Genomic DNA, 21,036 nt, shown 5'->3' on the forward strand with positions numbered 1-21,036 from the left:
ACAATTACATTGATGGAAGCAACATTCTTTCCGCAATATTAAAGCTGATCCACCCCTTAAAAAAATAATAATACCGGCACTGAACAGAAGGGCCTCTATTTTAAAACCCCACTGAGCATCTGAGATCAGAAGCTTAGCAACGCTAACAAGTACATGTAAAATCCCAAAGAGAATGCTAACTAAATGCTAACGAGCGCATTGCGAACATTTTATAGTCTCTGACCTAAACTATTTGCACGACAGACATCCCAGCTCATAAAGTTATAGAAGTTGTCTGCAAAAATGCTACTCACAGTTTGCTGCACGCACAAAACTAATTTTAAACAGCAAGGGTCTTGTTACCAAGCAAAGCTTGATTTAGCAAGAAGCTAAACAAACATTTAGTTGTGAATTCCATAATTTAACTCGATCACCTGGCACATGCTGCTCAACAGTGAGTGACTCACAAGGCTCCGGTCTCTCGTTTGTTGTGCGCTTGTAAACAAACACCATGTGACTGGGACTACCGGTAAACTTCATAATAAATAATTATGTGACAGGTGAAATGAAGAACGCAGTCTTCTTTATTTCCTAACGTATTGCACAAGTTGACTGCAGGTATTTACTTAAAAAGTAGCTACTACATTTCAAAGAAATAGTTTCAATTGTATTGACGGCATTGGAAAACAATCCCGTGGCTGTTTCCAAATATCCCGGGAAGCGGTATATACGGTATACCGCCCAAGCCTATGTATAACCCCTGTAATCAGTGTCTCTGCCGTGTCAGTGTGTTGTTGTACTGTGGCTTACGCTATGATTGACCTGAGAGCCTGCCGACTCCAGCAGAAAATCTCCCTGAGGGCTGGGAGTGTACCGTCCCATCTGTTACCTGTGAACTATAGACACATAATCACGCAGTCGACGCACACACACGGACGTGCACACACATGCTTGTGCATACAGACACATATTGTAGTTGACACACGCACAAACACACACACACACACACACACTCTCTAGAGGCAATCTAGGTCAACCTGAACACTGTTTAGTGTTTGTCAATTTACATTTTGTCAGTTTCTTTCTACATCAAAACATGTTTTGTTTTTTTACACTTAGGCAGCCCGGCCAAGGATTTCAATAGCATAAAGATCCTGTACTGTGTCTCCTCTCATCTCCCACAGAGCTATAGAATCCTCCTCCTCTCACAGGCGAATGGTCACTTCTAAACGGTGTAAAATGTCTACTTCCCTCTATTTTCAAATGCTCTCTCCCAATCCATAACATTCAGCCAAAAGTTATTTGGGAAAAGTCACGTGCCTCGCTCACGCGTGAAATGTATACCAGTGTTTACAAGGAAAATGGGCTGTTACTGAGAATGTGGCGTACCTTTTAAAAACACATGTCTAAAGAAGTCAGTGAATGGGCTAGATGAGGACCAGACTGTACAGACAGAGCCTGCTGTGTCAGAGAGAGAGAGAGATAGATGGAGGGAGGGATGAGTAGAAAGACAGAGAAGGAGAGAGAGTAGGGAGATGTAGAGAGAGAAGGAAATAGAGAGAGAGGGGGGAGAGAGAGAGTGGAGAGAGGTAGAAAAAGAGGGTAGGAGAGTGAGAGAGGGAGAGAGAGTAGAGACAGAGTTAAAGAAAGATGAGGGAATGAGAGAAGACAGAGAGAGACAGACAGACAGACAGACAGACAGACAGACAGAGAGAGAGAGAGAGAGAGAGAGAGAGAGAGAGAGAGAGAGAGAGAGAGAGAGAGAGAGATCAACCAGTATTGGGGATCAATGTCTATTCCTTGGTTCCAGAATCAGAAACTCCCCTTACCCAAATAGAATCAATAATATTTGTAACTCGATGCGGCTATTTTTTAATCCAGAGGAATAATAAAATAATGAAAATATTATGAATAGAAATCCAGTTTTATTCCGCACGGTGCCTTGAGAGACCCCCCCCCCCCCCCAATCCGGGCTGACCACAGGAATGTGGAGCACTGTCAGGAAGCCATAAAGTGCTGACGCGGAGGTCAGCGAGCGTTCACACACGTGGCTTTAGTTTCAAAACTGCTTCTCCTCTTCTTCTCTTTTAGTCTCTTCTTCTTTTCTCCTGTTTTTCTCTCCTCATCATCTTTCCTCCTTGTCTCATCTCTGTCAAACCTGCTTGGTTTTAGATGGCCTGTCACAGTGGCTTTACTCTGGTTTGGGGTGACAGTCCCTCTTCTCCTGTTCTTCAGCTGAAATGTGGACAGCAGATGAGGGACCTTCTCGCTCTCTCTCTCTATATGTGAAGTGTCTGTCAGAACAGGAGATGAGAACCACGCCGCCTCGTCCCAAACTGGAATCTGGGGTTTTGTAAGGCCGACCAGAACCACATGTTTGCTCTGGTCTCCCACCTACAGAGCAGGGAATTGGATTGTGGAATTTTCTGTTTCCTTGAAAAAGCCTAACAAAACCGAGCAGGCTAATTAAATCATGACTCGCGCAATTTCATCTGAATAGAAAGTACTAGGAATGTGAGAACTAAGAATGTTGTGGTTGTGTGGGTGGGTTGGATGGAAGGATGGATGGATGGGCATATTTAATTATTTCTTGATTGGTTGATTGATTGACCATGACTTTATGTCCCTCAGCACTTCCAGACGATGCTGAAGACCAAGCTGAACGTGCTGACACTGAGGAAGGAGCCGTTGCCCACGGTGATATTCCACGAGCCGGAGGCCATCGAGTTGTGCTCTACCACCCCACTCATAAAGAAAAACACCCATAACGGCTACAAGGTACACACACACACACACACACACACACACACACACACACACACACACACACACACACACACACACACACACACACACACACACAGACACACACACACACACCACACGCACACACACACTGGTAAGAACAATGGGCTTGTGTTAGAACCGTAATCCTGGCACGTATCGTAGGTGTGTGTTATGGGCACGTGTCTTCTATCAGTGTTGTGTGTGTGTTTGCCTAGCTGTGATAACTGTCTAATTTAGATCTTTATCCTGCGAGCTGCCTGCGTTAAAGTCTATTCTCTGTGTTCAACCTAAAACAAACAGAAACAGGCCTGCAGGTTGAAAAAACACATTCTATTATTACAGACAATACTTCCCTGTGTGTGTGTGTGTGTGTGTGTGTGTGTGTGTGTGTGTGTGCGTGTGCGTGTGCGTGTGCATGCGTGCGTACGTGCCAGCATGCGTGCGTACGTGCCAGTTATGTTGGTTGTAACTGAGGCAACTTCCAGTTCTGTGTGTGTGCATTTGTGGGTGAGATGGTGGAAGATGTTTGGCAGGCTTGTTAAGGCTTTCACATCAGCTCATTTGGACAAGGCTTTGAATATAAATACACACCAATCCACTGGCTCACTTGTGATCTAACTCATTCAATCACAACACACAGAACACAGACGACCAAAAGACAACTTGACGTTTCACAATGGACAATGAAGCTCTATTCTATTTGAGTGACCAGCTATGCTATGTGCTAGTAGAAAGATTAAGAGGGGTGCAGATGGAGATCACATGACTGACTGATTAGAAGAGCAGACACTATTTAGTGCAGAGGTGCTGATCTCTGTCGGGACACGACTTGTTCCAGAACACCTGTGAAAATGTTCCGCTGAAACCCAACCAGCCATCCTTTATAACTCTCTGGCAGGACAGAAGAGAACAGTGGGGCTTTTGGTCTTTGGGTCTGGGGCTCAGCACAGCCAATGGGAAACTGACAGTCTCCATCCCAAATTGCACCCTGTTTATTATATATTGCACTGCTTTTGAGGCTTTGGTCAAAAGTAGTGCACTATAAAGGGAACAGGGTGCTATTTGGGACTCACATACTGACTGGGGTTTTGGTCTCTAGCTTGTGTTGCGGTGCCAGGCTAGCCTAGCCCTGGGTGTATGTGCATGCCTGTATTTTTTCCAGACATCTGTCCTCTGCTGACTTGTGAGGTTGAAGCTGATCAGTTGAAGCTCCTCAGTGGACCTCTCTATCCAGTGTGAACTAGTAACGTCTGAAATCTGCCTGTATACTACGTCTGTAGTATACACGCATGCATGCACACACACAGCCCCCCTTCCTTTTCCTCTCGCCTCAGACGTCGCTCCTTTCAAGGTAGCTGTGAGAGAGCTTGGTTTAGTTGCCATGGATACCACTACATCTATTTGTCGGAGAATGCCAGCTACAAAATATTTGTAATTTTTTTTTTTTACTTACTCACCCTGGGCTTTCAGTTTGAATAGGAAAGCAGAGGAGAGAAGAGGTGATTTCCACAGCTACAGAAGTAGGCTTTTTAGAGGGGCGGGATTTTAATACTAACAGTTGCATTGGAGGTGTGTAAGTGTGTATGTGTATGCAGTCTGGTGCACGCTTGTGTGCTCACTGTGTTTGTGCATATTTGTTTTTTTCGGCATTGAGTGTGTGCGTTTATATGTGTTTCAGCATGACAGTCAGCCAGCCAGTCAGTCAGACAGTCAGCCAGCCAGTCAGTCAGTGTGTGAGATAGCTGGTCTGTCAGCGATTGCGCCAGGTTTCCCCCTCCAAGTACACACCCTCTTGTTTATTTCCAGATAGAGAGAAACAGTTAATAATATATATTTTTTGAATCGATAGTTATATTTTTCAGCACTTTTATTTCCATGACTGATCAAAACTCATTTTCTCACAGCTCTCTCTTGTCCCTCTGCAGAAGAGATATGGTGAGCAATTTGTTTGGAACATCAAAATAAAACCACAGTATCGAATTGCAATAAATTTAGAATTGTGAGAATCGCAGTACATATCATATTGACACCTAATTATTGTGATAATATCGTATCGTGAGGTCCCTGGCAATTCCCAGCCCTAGCAACCACCCACCCACCCATCTACCCACCCATCTACCCACCCATCTACCCACCCACCCACCCACCCATCTACCCACCCACCTACCTACCCCAACCCAACCACTGCTGTCACCCTGACAATGCTAACGGCTGCTGGGATGAAAAGCTATTTCTCACTGTTCCCCTCTCCTCCCCCAACCCACAGCTTCTTTCTAAAACCACAGTATCTTTCTAAAACCACAGTATCGAATTGCAATACATTTAGAATTGTGAGAATCGCAATACATATCATATTGACACCTAAGTATTGTGATAATATCGTATCGTGAGGTCCCTGGCAATTCCCAGCCCTAGCAACCACCCACCCACCCACCCACCCACCCACCCACCCACCCACCCACCCACCCACCCACCCACCCACCCACCTACCCCAACCCAACCACTGCTGTCACCCTGCCAATGCTAACGGCTGCTGGGATGAAAAGCTATTTCTCACTGTTCCCCTCTCCTCCCCCAACCCACAGCCTCTTTCTAACTGGAGACTCTCAGTGTGTTTGAAGGGATCAGTTTGAGCAAGATGAGGCACAAAATTGCTCATCTTGATCACATAGGCCTAGTTATTTTGGCCTGAGGTGATTTGTAGATCAGTCATTCTGCACAGACACTGCCCTGCTCTCTGCTCTCCCAACCCCAGAGCCTTGGATAGGAATAAACAATATGGAGAAACTTCATCCTAGCCTGTCATGGGCGCAAGGTGAAGTTAATACCATATTGCTCATACCTGTACAATCGTCTCTAATCTCAACAAGTGCCTAGGGTGGTACGGGGTTGATTTGGGATTGGGCCTCTCTTTGCCCTACCCTGCTCTCTCTACAACCCAGATCCCAATCTCTGCCATGGAGTCCATAGCTGTGGTCAACACGCGTTCCAACCACGTTCCAACCACTCCCTCGTCACTTAGTCAACACTGGTAGGAACCACCTTGACTCAGAGGAGCTGCAGAGGGGTATTAGTCTCTTACTTACCTTCAGAGAATCTAAGCTTTCACACTCTGTGTGTGTGTGTGTGAGTGTGTGTATGTGTGTGTGCACTTTGTGGCTCTGAGATCTACTGCTCCTTCAGGTAATGAAGCAGGGAGAGGAAAAGGAAAGCTCCTTATTTCAGTGTGCTTCTGAAAAAAAGATGCTGCAGTTTGGGAGGGAGCTGAGTTTTCCATTCGGTGTTCCCAGCTTTGAGACAGAACACTGACTAACCAAAGAACCATACAAGCACCCCCTGTGAGTGTGTGTGACTTGGATGTGATCCAGAAAGCGAGAGCTAATCGCCTGGCATATCCTTGATTATATAACGACATGGCTGCGGAGGGCAGCAGTGGCACAGTGTTTCCATGGAGACAAAGCTGAGGCCACGTGTGCTCTGAGGATCTGGGTACTCTGCTGCTCGCCATCTAAAAGCTTCAGCATCAGTGTTCACGCCACCGTTTCCGCTAGCATTATATTGCCCTCCCTCTCTCTACCTTGGGAACTTGTTTAATTGGTGTTTTTGACGACTTTGGTTAAAGACGCCCTGGAAAACACTGGTTCCCAGTCGCAGTGTGGTCTCTCTGACAGGATGGCGTCTGTTACACCACCAGACCTTTCATCAGGCCCTCTTATCTACCCTCTACTTGTCTCACTGAACAGACAGTTGATCTTTAGACTTTTAAAAAAACGACTTTTTCTAAACGTTTAGCATTCTCTCAGTGGAATATACTAATGGATGCCAAGGGAAGCCAAAAAAGTGATATATTTAGTTTTCCTTAAATTTGCAAGTGGCTGAATGTATCTCATGGGAGAAAGCATCCGAGCGAGCGAAACAGCACTCCTCTGTCTCTGTATGTGTAGCCCATGTATCTGATGCTGTCTGGCCAAAAAGAGTATGACATTGTTGCCGCCCGTAGCATTGAATTCAATAGCAACGGAAGCCAGCGAGCATTTGGCTAGCTACCTAGCTAAAATCTTCCCTTTCCTAAATAAGTTACTTGTACTTGTGGTTTTACTTAATTCTCCGTACTCACCAATGATTACAATGCTGATTCTGATCCAACCATGAATTAATACAGAGGATGGAAGTTCAATATGTAGCTAGATGTAGTAGGCTAATGTTAATTAGTTGGCTCATCGTTGCCCATGAAAGGAAGTCAGGTAGCATAGTCTTGGACAACAAAAACAAAACAAGTTTTCTCTATGACGTTCCTCTACAAGTAGGTGAGGCAACATGTTTTTCTATTTGTGTGAGTGCGGGTGCACACATACACCAATCAGTGCCACGGACAGCCACATGATATTTAGCTTACGTTGATTGGACTAGGCGTAAAATAGTTTGTTTTTGGTAAGTTGTCACTGTTTTAGACTAAGCGCAGACAGCTCGTGTTTTCTTTCCGACATGGGGTAACTCACCGTGGTTCTAAATCAAATGTGGGAAACATTAACTTGCTTGGCTGTAGGTCATGCAACGGTTTGTCACATGTAATGTGCTTTGTGGACTTCACCGGACAGCTGTGCTTTCCGGTGATGTGATGAAACAAAGATGTGGTTAAATTTATTCTGCCATTGCGTGACTGTCGTCTTGTTGTCTCTGCCTTATATATCATTGTGGCGTATGAACGGGTTGTAGAGCAAACAACATAATTATCACAACACATAGGTTGTAACATGGCTTTTTTTCCCTCAGTGGTTTTACCCACGCACCACCACTACTGCATTCTCTTATTTGTTTTATGTTAACCTCCCTAGTTGGTCTTATTATGGTCTGTCAAGTGAAAGACGGATTACCCCTGCCCCTGTGAACTCATATCCCTTCAACCCAACAAACAACCAGATCTGCTTAGACCTCAAGGTTATACTTAGATGTATATATATACATTTGTAGAACGCTAAACAAAAATATAAACGCAACATGTAAAGTGTTGGTCCCATGTTTCATGAGCTGAAATAAAGATAAGAACCCAGGAATGTTCCATACGCACAAAAAGCTTATTTCTCTCCAATTTTGTGCACACATTGGTTTATGTCCCTGTTAGTGAGCCTTTCTCCTTTGCCAAGATAATCCATCCACCTGACACGTGTGGCATATCAAGAAACTGATTAAACAGCAGGATCATGACACAGGAGCACCTTGTGCTGGGCACCATAAAAGGTCACTCAAAAATGTGCAGTTTTATCACACAACACTGCCACGGATGTATCAAGTTTTGCGGTACCGTAAAATTGGCATGCTGACAGCAGGAATGTCCATCAGAGCTGTTGCCAGAGAATTTAATGTTTATTTCTCCACCATAAGCTGTCTCCATTGTCGTTTTAGAGAATTTGGCAGTACGTACAACCGGCCTCACAAACACAGACTATGTGTATGGCGTTGTGTGGGCGAGCGGTTTGCTGACGTTAACGTTGTGGACAGAGTGCCCCATGGTGGTGGTGGGGTTATGGGATGGGCATAAGCTATGGAAAATGAACACAATTGCATTTTATCGATGGCAAATGGAGATACCGTGACGAGATCCTGAGGCCCATTTGTCGTGCCATTCATCCGCCGCCATCACCTCATGTTTCAGCATGACAATGCTTGACAATGCACAACCCCATGTTGCAAGGATCTGTACACACTCTATGGAAGCTGAAAATGTCTTAGTTCTTCCATGGCCTGCATACTCACCAGACATGTCACCCATTGAGCAAGTTTGGGATGCTCTGAATTGACCGCGTGTTCCAGTTTGTGCCAATATCCAGGATCTTCGCACAGCCATTGAAGAGGAGTGGGAAAACATTTTACAGGCCACAATCAAGAGCCTATGCAAAGGATATGTTGTGCTGCATGAGGCAAATGGTTATCACACCAGATACTGACTGGTTTTCTGATCCACACCCCTACCTTTTTTTTAATGGTATCTGTGACCAGCATTTCTGTATTCTCAGTCATGTGAAATCCATATATTAGGGCCTAATGAATTTAATTAAATTGACTGATTTCCTTAAATGAACTGTAACTCGGTAAACTCTTTGAAAATGTTGCATGTTGTGTTTATATTTTTGTTCAGTATACATTTGAATTGATTTAGTTTTGTGTAACGTTGGTCATTTTACTCTGACCAATTGGTTTCATGGACACAAGTTTGGAGTCTTTGGTTTGCTTGAGAGGATACTGGAATTCTGTTTGCAGACAGACCCAGGGAAGGGTAGGAGTATTATTGTCTGTTTTCAGTTGTTTTGGAGAACAGTGATTTCATAACCATCTGGGCCAGTCGGGAGCTGTGCACTATGTGTGACAGAATCCCTTGAGCTCTGGGAAATTCTTCTCTGGTCCCGGTCCTGTCCCGGTCCTGTCTCTGTATATTACATTAGCTCTATTTCACTGTGTGATTCTAAGAAAAAACACTCAAGCCAGATTTTCAAGCTTTGTAGTACATGTGGGTGTTTGACAGATAGGGAGAGAGTAAAAACAAGAGAGAAGCGAGTGTGAGAACATAGATCACGTGTCTGTCAGTGATGCTTTTGTCTCACTTTGTACTTTGTATTGTAATGTGTGTGAGATGATGTGTGTGTTACTGGTGTCTCTTTGTATTCTAATGTAAGTGTGTGAGATGGTGTGTGTGTGTGTGTGTGTGTTTGTGTGTGTGTGTGTGTGTGTGTGTGTGTGTGTTTGTGTAAGGCAGATGTCTGCTTTAAATTAACTACTTTCTCTTGACGCTGACAATCTCAGCCAGGGCTTTCCTCAGATTGGTCCCTTTGATATCAAATTCACTCTGGTTTGCTTTGTGTGCCTGATTTAAAAGGATACTTATGGATTTTATCTACTTCCCCAGAGTCAGATGAACATGTGGATACCATTTTTTTTATGTCTCAAGTATGAAGGAAGTTAGCATTGGCTGACGAAACTACTTCTATCTAGCATCAGTGCAATGATGAAGTCTATGGTATGCTAGCAGATACCATAGACTTCCAGCCATTGCGTTAACGCTAGTTAGAAACTTCCTTCAAACAAAGACATAAAAACGGTATCCACGAGTTCACCTGATTCTGTGGAATTAGATAAATGGCCTCATTGTCAAAATCCCAAAGTATCCCTTTAATAAACCAATAGAAAAGTCCCAAAACGTTCAAACCGGCCTATTTGGTACTCCAGGCAGACTCAAGCAAACGCTCAAAGTATCTGTGAACCCAAGTCTGTTTTTCCTCAACATCTCTCTTCCTGTCTCTGCTTTCATTTCACAACATCACTTAACTTAATTTTAGAGCAAAGCACTTCTGTATTTTCGTCTTCGAAAAGAACAATGAAAATATTGAATGGGAGAGGGGGATATAAAAACAGGAGATGTTGAAGTGCGAGTACAGTACGACAAGCTGTCTTAGAGACAGATAGTGGATAGAATCTCACAGAAAACGTCTGGTCTGGTGGCAGGAATGCTGTGGGGTTCTGGGAGTGTGAAGGACCCCATTGTGGGTGTTGAGGTGGCTCTGTGGTCTCACTGGGATGTAGCCTACAGCGTCTGTTTTGCCTACACACATACACAAACCCGTCCCCAGTCTCCCGCCCACAAACAAACACATACAAACAAACAGGTATTGTTCTTCAACACAAACCAGCAAGCACATTAAAGACATGCTCCGTTACTTTGGCGACTAGTAAGTATTTTTTAAACATCCTGCTTTGGGCTGGATGTGTCCATGTGTAGTTCATACATGCATAATCTATGAGCATAATTACTTACCTCAATTAGCTAGCCACAAAATCCCTATTTTCAAAGCAATTGTTTTCTGAAAGCTGTGCGGCTCCATTTTCCCTACATTTATCACCCCCCTGTGGGCCAGCCCCTAGCAATTTGAGTTTCAGCCAATGAGCTTCAGCACCTCACCATTTGAGTGACAACTAGCAAGACGCACTCACAGTTGAGCGAGAGAGCAATGGTGTGGTGCACATTAGAGGTCGACCGATTAATCGGAATGGGCGATTAATTAGGGCAGATTTCAATCGGAAATCGGTATTTTTGGGTGCCGATTTCCGATTTTTAAAACATTTTTATATATTTTTATACCTTTATTTAACTAGGCAAGTCAGTTAAGAACACATTCTTATTTTCAATGACGGCCTAGGAATGGTCGGTTAACTGCCTTGTTCATGGGCAGAATGACAGATTTTCACTTTGTCAGCTCAGGGGATCCAATCTTGCAACCGTACAGTTAACTAGTCCAACGCTCTAACCATTGCACTCCACGAGTAGCCTGCCTGTTATGCGAATTCAGTAGAAGCCAAGGTAAATTGCTAGCTAGCATTAAACTTATCTTATAAAAAACAATCAATTGCGAACTAATTTCCCAGAATTTTACGTAATTATGACATAACATTGAAGGTTGTGCAATGTAACAAGAATATTTAGACATAGGGATGCCACCCGTTAGATAAAATACCGAACGGTTCCGTATTTCACTGAAATAATAAACGTTTTGTTTTCGAAATGATAGTTTCCAGACTCGACCATATTAATGACCAAAGGCTTGTATTTATGTGTGTTATAATTAAGTCTGATTTGATAGAGCAGTCTGACTGAGCAGCAGCAGGCCCATAATCATTCATTCAAACAGCACTTTCGTGCGTTCTGCCAGCAGCTCTTCGCAAGCACAGCGCTGTTTATGACTTCAAGCCTATCAGCCTAATGGCTGGTGTAACCAATATGAAATGGCTAGCTGGGTGTGCGCTAATACCGTTTCAAACGTCACTCGCTTTTAGATTTGGAGTAGTTATTCCCCTGTTGTCGATGTGTTCCTGGTTCGAGCCCAGGTAGGGGTGAGGAGGGGGACGGAAGCTATACTGTTACACTGGCAATACCATAGTGCCTATAAGAACATCCAATAGTCAAAGGTACAGTGCCTTGCGAAAGTATTCGGCCCCCTTGAACTTTGCGACCTTTTGCCACATTTCAGGCTTCAAACATAAAGATATAAAACTGTATTTTTTTGTGAAGAATCAACAACAAGTGGGACACAATCATGAAGTGGAACGACATTTATTGGATATTTCAAACTTTTTTAACAAATCAAAAACTGAAAAATTGGGCGTGCAAAATTATTCAGCCCCCTTAAGTTAATACTTTGTAGAGCCACCTTTTGCTGAGATTACAGCTGTAAGTCGCTTGGGGTATGTCTCTATCAGTTTTGCACATCGAGAGACTGACATTTTTTCCCATTCCTCCTTGCAAAACAGCTCGAGCTCAGTGAGGTTGGTTAGAGAGCATTTGTGAACAGCAGTTGTCAGTTCTTTCCACAGATTCTCGATTGGATTCAGGTCTGGACTTTGACTTGGCCATTCTAACACCTGGATATGTTTATTTTTGAACCATTCCATTGTAGATTTTGCTTTATGTTTTGGATCATTGTCTTGTTGGAAGACAAATCTCCGTCCCAGTCTCAGGTCTTTTGCAGACTCCATCAGGTTTTCTTCCAGAATGGTCCTGTATTTGGCTCCATCCATCTTCCCATCAATTTTAACCATCTTCCCTGTCCCTGCTGAAGAAAAGCAGGCCCAAACCATGATGCTGCCACCACCATGTTTGATAGTGGGGATGGTATGTTCAGGGTGATGAGCTGTGTTGCTTTTACGCCAAACAAAACGTTTTGCATTGTTGCCAAAAAGTTCAATTTTGGTTTCATCTGACCAGAGCACCTTCTTCCACATGTTTGGTGTGTCTCCCAGGTGGCTTGTGGCAAACTTTAACCGACACTTTTTATGGATATCTTTAAGAAATGGCTTTCTTCTTGCCACTCTTCCATAAAGGCCAGATTTGTGCAATATACGACTGATTGTTGTCCTATGGACAGAGTCTCCCACCTCAGCTGTAGATCTCTGCAGTTCATCCAGAGTGACCATGGGCCTCTTGGCTGCATCTCGGATCAGTCTTCTCCTTGTATGAGCTGAAAGTTTAGAGGGACGGCCAGGTCTTGGTAGATTTGCAGTGGTCTGATACTCCTTCCATTTCAATATTATCGCTTGCACAGTGCTCCTTGGGATGTTTAAAGCTTGGGAAATCTTTTGTATCCAAATCCGGCTTTAAACTTCTTCACAACAGTATCTCGGACCTGCCTGGTGTGTTCCTTGTTCTTCATGATGCTCTCTGCGCTTTTAACGGACCTCTGAGACTATCACAGTGCAGGTGCATTTATACGGAGACTTGATTACACACAGGTGGATTGTATTTATCATCATTAGTCATTTAGGTCAACATTGGATCATTCAGAGATCCTCACTGAACTTCTGGAGAGAGTTTGCTGCACTGAAAGTAAAGGGGCTGAATAATTTTGCACGCCCAACTTTTCAGTTTTTGATTTGTTAAAAAAGTTTGAAATATCCAATAAATGTCGTTCCACTTCATGATTGTGTCCCACTTGTTGTTGATTCTTCACAAAAAATACAGTTTTATATCTTTATGTTTGAAGCCTGAAATGTGGCAAAAGGTCGCAAAGTTCAAGGGGGCCGAATACTTTCGCAAGGCACTGTATATGAAATACAAATGGTATAGAGAGAAATAGTCCTATAAATACTATATTAACTACAACCAAAAACATCTTACCTTGGAATATTGAAGTCTCATGTTAAAAGGAACCACCAACTTTCATATGTTCTCATGTTCTGAGCAAAGAACTTAAACGTTAGATTTTTTACATGGTCCATATTTTACATGGCACACATTTTTACATGGCACACATTTTTACATGGCACACATTTTTACATGGCACATATATTGCATATTGGCACATATTACTTTCTTCTCCAACACTTTGTTTTTGCATTATTTAAACCAAATTGAACATGTTTCATTATTTATTTGAGGCTAAATTGATTTTATTGATGTATTATATTAAGTAAAAAAAAAGTGTTAATTCAGTATTGTTGTAATTGTCATTATTACAAATAAAAAATAAAAAATTGTCCAATTAATCGGTATCGGCTTTTTTTGGCCCACCAATAATCGGTATCGGAATCGGCATTGAAAAATCATAATCGGTCGACCTCTAGTGCACATATGTGCACATTTGTGATGCAAGTCCCAATTTTCAGGGACCACTTTTGGCTCGTGGAGCTACTTTCAGAACTACTGTCTAAAAAGTATACAAAAGCACCGGAGAATATCTTTAAACAAACTCCCACACTTTCACGTGCAGCTCTGTCCTCAGCCAGCTTTACTGGGCTGATTCAATAAGCAGAGAAGAATGTTAACAACTGCCTTAGGATTGCAGAATTCTCAAGGAGTTATTTGGTAGTAATGTTATGTTAGGGGAGGCCTACAGAGAGGGACCTCAGTAAAGACAATGGGCAAATACCAAATACCCTTCTATTCCTTAAAAAAGTATTCAGACTAGAGGTCGACCGATTATGAATTTTCAATACCGATACCAATTATTGGAGGACCAAAAATACAGATTAACCCTTTCACACGTACCATCACACGGGTGTGATCGTTTTACAGTGGTCCCTGAAGCGTAAGATCACACCCGTGTGATTAGAACACTCATTTAGAGAATGGCCAGTTTTGAATGACGCAATAATCAGCATTTGAGCTGGCCACACTTTTTTCAGAAGCTATTTACACAAATACAGTCCTTACAAAGTTATGTCCAGAATGTGAGCAGTTTATTTTTGGATGCAATGTTTAGATATTCACAGAAGTATCTATAGCATAACACAATCATGCTAATCGGAAAACTGTAGGCTACATTTGTCCTAGCGCTAACTGAGGAAAGATTGACGCAACACAAGCGGTCATATTTTCTAACTCTCGGCTGACATAAACTACACTATGAATTAGCTAATAGCAATTACTATGTATAATTAATCACATCACGGGTGAGCTCACCATTGATCAAAATAATTGAGTAAAACACTTTCTGGAAATGGAAAGTAATCTGACGATTAGTTTCAGCGCACAGCCAGGCTTTTTTTCCTCATAGAAACCAAAGATAATAAGAGAAGACAAGATTAGTTTGGTCTGGTTATAGTATACATGTATACTATACTACATAGTATACTATGTGCGCATTACATTCTATGAAAAAAATCAGAATGCATGATTTATCACCGGTAATTGAAAAACCTGAATAAAGTAGTAAATATATCAATAATACCACACAAAACATTTTCTGGTAGTGATTTATTGATACAAATGGCACGTGCCTGCAGTCAATAACGGTAGCCTCTCACTCCCACTCTGAGCCATTCAGTGTTGTTGTTTATGTATGTATGTCTTTCAAAAGGAGAAATTCTGGAGATTTAAAGAAATTCTGACACTGAGTCTGAAAGTCAGGAATCAGGTTCTGACAGTGACAGAGGACCCCTTGTCCACTGACAAAGTCCCAGTTCCATTTGAAGATGCAGGTGGTGATGGAGGCAGACCGACAGTGGATGAAGTACAGGAGTTCTGTGGTAGCTGGAAGGCTGCCAGCCATGTCACCCCTCCTGGCCCTGCTGTTTGTGTTGATGAGTCCCAGTCTAGAGTGCAACGCCCCTTGCCATTTCCATCTGAGGCAGAGTGCTTCAAGTTGTTTCTGACAGAGGAGCTGGTGGGAGACATAGTAGAGACCAATCGCCATGCCTTGGCGCTTACAGGAGAATATGAAATGCTAACAGCTGGCAGTAAAGTGCCATGACAAACGAGACGTCCATGTCCTCTCCACTGTCCATACAGCAACCATGTCGGGCCACAGGGAAGGTGGACCACATGACGGGACAGAGAAACAAACCAGACAGAGAAACATCGAACCAGACTGCGTGCTTGACTATAACCTCAAAATGGGGGCAGTGGATAAGGCTGACATGATAAACAGCTTTGTGGAATGCACTCAGAAAACGACCAAGTGGTATGAGATATTTTTCAGGGTAGCTTCAAAATACAGGGTAGCTTCAAAATACAACATGCCAATACTTCCGACGCATTTAGCATTTAGAAGAATGTAACTAACTACATAAGCACGATTGAATATAACATAAAGGGTGAGTAACATGAGTATCGTTACCTCGCGTGTCCACGGTTATAAGGAATATACACAAATATATTATGCTCCATACACACAGTGAGCTACAGTAGAAACGGTATAACACGACACGCAAACTATTATTACGTAATAAGGCACTTACTTTGATAGAAACACAGTCTGGATTTGAAGATGGGTGTCTGTAGTGATGCCTCTAGCAGCGCTGTGTGTCAAACATTGCTAAGAGCTGCTGGCAAACGCAGTAACGTTTTAATGAATGCTTACAAGTCTGCTGCCACCTACCACCTCTCAGTCAGACTGCTCTATCAAATATCAAATCATATACTTAATTATAGTATAATAAACACACAGAAATACGAGCCTTTGGTCATTAATATGGTTAAATCCGGAAACTATCATTTTGAAAACAAAATGTTTATTTTATATTTTTATTTAACTTGGCAAGTCAGTTAAGAACACATTTGTATTTTCAATGACGGCCTAGGAACAGTGGGTTAACTGCCTGTTCAAGGGCAGAACGACAGATTTGTACCTTGTCAGCTCAGGGATTTGAACTTGCAACCTTTCAGTTACAAGTCCATTGCTCTAACAACTACGCTACCCTGCCGCCCCAATTATTATTTCGGTGAAATACAGAACCGTTCTGTATTTTATCGAATGGGTTGCAACCTTAAATCTAAATATTGCTGTTACATTGTACAACCTTCAATGTTATGTCAAAACTATGTAAAATCCTGGCAAATTAGTTCGCAACGAGCCAGGCGGCCCAAACTGTTGCATATACCCTGACTCTGCGTGCAATGAACGCAAGAGAAGTGACACAATTTTCCTAGTTAATATTGCCTGCTAACATTAATTTCTTTTAACGAAATATGCAGGTTTTAAAAAATATACTTCTGTTGATTAATTTTAAGAAAGGCATTGATGTTTATGGTTAGGGACATTTGTGCAACGATTGTGCTTTTTTTGCGAATGCGGTTTTGTTAAATCATCCCCCGTTTGGCGAAGTAGGCTGTGATTCGATGATACATTAACAGGCAGCGCATTGATCATATGCAATGCAGGACAAGCTAGTTAACCTAGTAATATCATCAACCATGTGTAGTTAACTAGTGATTATGTGAAGATTGATAGTTTTTTATAAGATACATTTAATGCTAGCTAACAACTTACCTTGGCTCCTTGCTGCACTCGTATAACAGGTGTTCAGCCTGCCACGTAGTTTCCTCGTGGAGTGCAATGTAACCGGCCATAATCGGCATCCAAAAATACCGATTACCGATTGCTATGAAAACTTGAAATCGGCCCTAATTAATCGGCCATTCCGATTAATCGGTCGACCTCTAATTCAGACCCCTTGACTTTTTCCACATTTTGTTAGGTTGCCTTATACTAGAATAGATTTTTTTTTTTTTACAAATATCATCAAATCTACTCACAATACCCACAATGACAAAGCAAAAACAGTTTTTAGAAATGTTTGCTAATTTATAAAAAAATGAAAAAAATGAAATATCACATGTACATAAGTAAGTAAGAAGTAAGTAAGACTCTTTACTCAGTACTTTGTTGAAGCACCTTTGGCAGCAGCGATTACAGCCTTGAGTCTTCTTGGGTATGAAGCTACAAGCTTTGCACACAGTATTAAGGGAGTTTCTCCCATTCTTCTCTGCAGATCCTCTCAAGGTCTGTCAGGTTGGATGGGGAGTGTCTCTGCACAGCTATTTTCAGGTCTCTCCAGAGATGTTCAATCGGGTTCAAGTCCAGGCTCTGGCTGGGCCACTGAAGGACATTAAGAGACTTTTCCCAAAGCCACTCCTGCATTGTCTTGGCTGTGTACTTAGGATTGTTGTCCTGCTGGAAGGTGAACATTCATCCCAGTCTGAGGTCCTGAGCGCTCTGGAGTAGGTTTTCATCAAGGATCTCTTTGTACTTTTCTCTGTTCATCTTTGCCTCGATCCTGGATAGTCTCCCAGTCCCTGTCGCTGGAAAAACATCCCCACAGCATAATGCTGCCACCACCGTGCTTCATCGTAGGGATGGTTTCCTCCAGACGTGATGCTTGGCATTCAGGCCAAAGACGTAAAATCTTGTTTCTCCTGGTCTGTTCCCTCTACCATAAAGGCCTGATTGATGGAGTGCTGCAGAGATGGTTGTCCTTCTGGAAGGTTCTCCCATCTCCACAGAGGAACTCTGGAGCTCTGTCAGAGTGGCTATCGGGTTCTTGGTCACCTCCCTTACCAAGACCCTTCTCCTCCATTGCTCAGTTTGGCCGGGCAGCCAGCTCTAGGAAGAGTGTTGGCGCTTCCAAACTTCTTTCATTTAAGAATGATGGAGGCCACTGTGTTCTTGGGGACCTTCAATGCTGCAGAAATGCTGTGCCTCGACACAATCCTGTCGCGTAGCTCTACTGACAGTTCATTCGACCTCACGGCTTGGTTTTTGCTCTGACATGCACTGTCAACTGTGGGACCTTATATAGACAGGTGTGTGCCTTTCCAAATATCCAATCAATTAAATTTACCACAGGTGGACTCCATTCAAGTTGTAGAAACATCTCAAGGCTGATCAATGGAAAAACCTGAGCTCAATTTCGAGTCTCATAGCAAAGGGGTCTGAATACTTATGTGACTAAGGTATTTCAGTTTTTTATGTTTAATACATTTGCTAAAATTTCTAAAACCTTTTTCCACTTTGTCATTATGAGGTATTGTGAGTATATTGCTATCTTTTTCATATTTTGTTATCCATTTTAGAATAAGGTTGTAATGTAACAAAATGTGGAAAAAGTCAAGGGGTCTGAATACTTTCCGATGGCAATGTAACACATTGCTTTTGGCCATAGCTTCATGATTGTGTTCTCTAGGGAATTGGGAGACATTTTGGACACAGATACAACGCTAGTATCCCAAATAAGACCAGTATGACCCAGTACATTTTCAAAAACTACAATGCCAATACAGGTAAGGCTTTCTACTAGAGTAGCTAAACCAGGGCTGTCGTGGCGTGTTTTGATTTTATAGACATGGTTCCCTCTCTCTGTCAGTCACCGGAGGTTGGTCACACCTTAATTGGGGAGGACTGGCTCGTGATAATGGCTTCCATGGTTTCCATGTGTTTGATACCATTCCATTCGCTCCGTTCCAGTCATTATTATGAGCCGTCCTCCCCTCAGCAGCCTCCTGTGTTGTCAGTCCTCAGTATGGTATGTGAGTTAGCCTACATTTGGAATGCATCCAGGGAAAAGTGCAGTGTGTTTATGAGAAGTGTTCCCAACACAAGTACCTGAACATCACAGTCCGTTCCCAAAACTCCACTTCTCCAGCTGGACTTGTGTCCTTCACTCTTTCTCATCTTATCTCTTCTCATCTCCTCTGTTCTCCCCTCTGATACACACACCAGCTGTGCGTCTCCATTCAGTAAACAGTCTGGGAGAGAGAGGGAGAGCGGGAGATGCACAGAGGAGGGGGGAATGCAGCTGCTGGATGTCCCCCCCCCCCCCCCCCCCCCCCCCCCCCACACACACACACACACACACACACACACACACACACAGAGATAACCACCCCACCTCCATTCACTCGACCCACCTCCCTCTGACCCACCTCCTACCCCGCACCTACCCTCTGTCTGGGCCAGGAGGAGACTGGAAAGGAGGAGGAGAGAAAGAGCCAGGATGTTTCTGTCAGTGTCTGTCTCCCTGTTGGGTTTAGGAAAGCTGATCTGCGGATGTTTGCTCTTGACCCCGTGGCCGCTCTCTCTCTCTCTCTCTCTCTCTCTCTCTCTCTCTCTCTCTCTCTCTCTCTCTCTCTCTCTCTCTCTCTCTCTCTCTCTCTCTTTCTCCCTCTCTTTCTCTTTCTCCCTCTCTTTCTCTCTACCACCACCTCTTTTCTCCCTCTTTTGGTCCTTCTCACTTCTCGCTGGTCTCTACTATGTGTTGGTTACTCATAATGTGCTGTGTTCAGGTGATGAGTTAGGTATTTTTCTGGTGATTCAACAGGAAGAAATGACAAAGATAATTTCACAGTCATGGTACAGCTTTGGCTTTTGTAAAGTTTGTGTGTGTGTGATCAACGTGCTTGTGTGTGTGTGTGTGTGTGCGTGTGTGTGGTGTGTGTGTGTGTGTGTGTGTGTGTGTGTGTGTGTGTGTGTGTGTGTGTGTGTTGTGTGTGTGTGTGTGTGTGTGTGTGTGTGTGTGTGTGTGTGTGCATGCTTGTACGAGAGACCGGGTGAAAGATACTGAGTAAAAACAAGAAAAAAAATGGAGATGGAGAGAGGAAAAGAGAGTCTAGAGAGAGTGTGTAAGAGGGACAGAGAGAGAGAGTATCCTCCATAATACCAGTGCTGGTAATTGTGGCCACATGTTTATCCACACAAGCTAATGTTTAACCATGTTCTGTCTCTCTCTCTCTCTCGCTCTGAATGTCTGTCTCACAGCACAACTCTCTGCAGGCCTAACCAACTACAGCAATGTCATGTGTCTTTAGCTAGCAGGAATCATATGTGTATTCAGTACCTATCAGGTCCTAACCTAACCACTGATACAGGGTCAGATATTATTTGAACCCTCTAAAGGTTAAGGTTAGGATTGGAGGTAGGGCAATGTGCTCTTAGATCTGAGCGCCTCTCCCCCAATCTGAGCACCTCTCCCCCCATCTATTTCTTGTCCCACCTGACTCCCCTACCTTGTACAATGCAACCCCTGACTCTCCTACTCTACTATTCTGTACCCCTCCCTCGTCAGTCACCCACATGACTGCTGCCACACTATCGCTCCACATCTCCCTCCTCTCTTCACAGTCCCCTCTTCATATCCATGCTTTAACTCTGTTATAGGCACCAACCCACTGTTCCTGTGCCTCATAGTCTGCCTGTCTGCCTCTCTCTGTCTGTGAGTCTGCTCTGTCTGCTCTGTCTGTATGCCTATCCTTGTGTCAGTCCGCCCGTCTGTATATGAGTGATCCACTCTGGCTCTCTGGCATTCCTCTGCCTCGGGCCCTCAAGGCTTTGGCTTTCCCTGGTCTTTTTCTCTGGTCCCTGTGTTCAGAATGTTCAGATGGAACCAATATGCTGCCTTCATCAGGATCAGTGCTTGGCACTGTTAGCAATTAGCTATGGAGGGAAGGCAGGAGGAGGGAGGGGAGGCTGGGCTGGGGGAAACACATGGGGAGAAATGAGAGGAATCTGTGCA

At 43.4% G+C, this 21,036-nt stretch overlaps 1 protein-coding gene across 1 annotated transcript in view; it reads left to right on the forward strand.

Moving 5' to 3' along the window:
* LOC110507623 (PTB-containing, cubilin and LRP1-interacting protein) overlaps positions 1-21,036 on the forward strand; it is a 51,138-nt gene that overhangs the window by 12,663 nt on the left and 17,439 nt on the right. Inside the window, exon 2 of the mRNA XM_021587723.3 lies at positions 2,611-2,757. Within this exon, the coding sequence (XP_021443398.1) occupies positions 2,611-2,757 (147 nt within the window). The remainder of the gene's footprint in view (positions 1-2,610; positions 2,758-21,036) is intronic.

Source organism: Oncorhynchus mykiss, chromosome 27, assembly GCF_057628025.1.
Source record: "Oncorhynchus mykiss isolate SJ-2025 chromosome 27, ASM5762802v1, whole genome shotgun sequence".
In the NCBI taxonomy this organism is placed as follows: domain Eukaryota; kingdom Metazoa; phylum Chordata; class Actinopteri; order Salmoniformes; family Salmonidae; genus Oncorhynchus; species Oncorhynchus mykiss.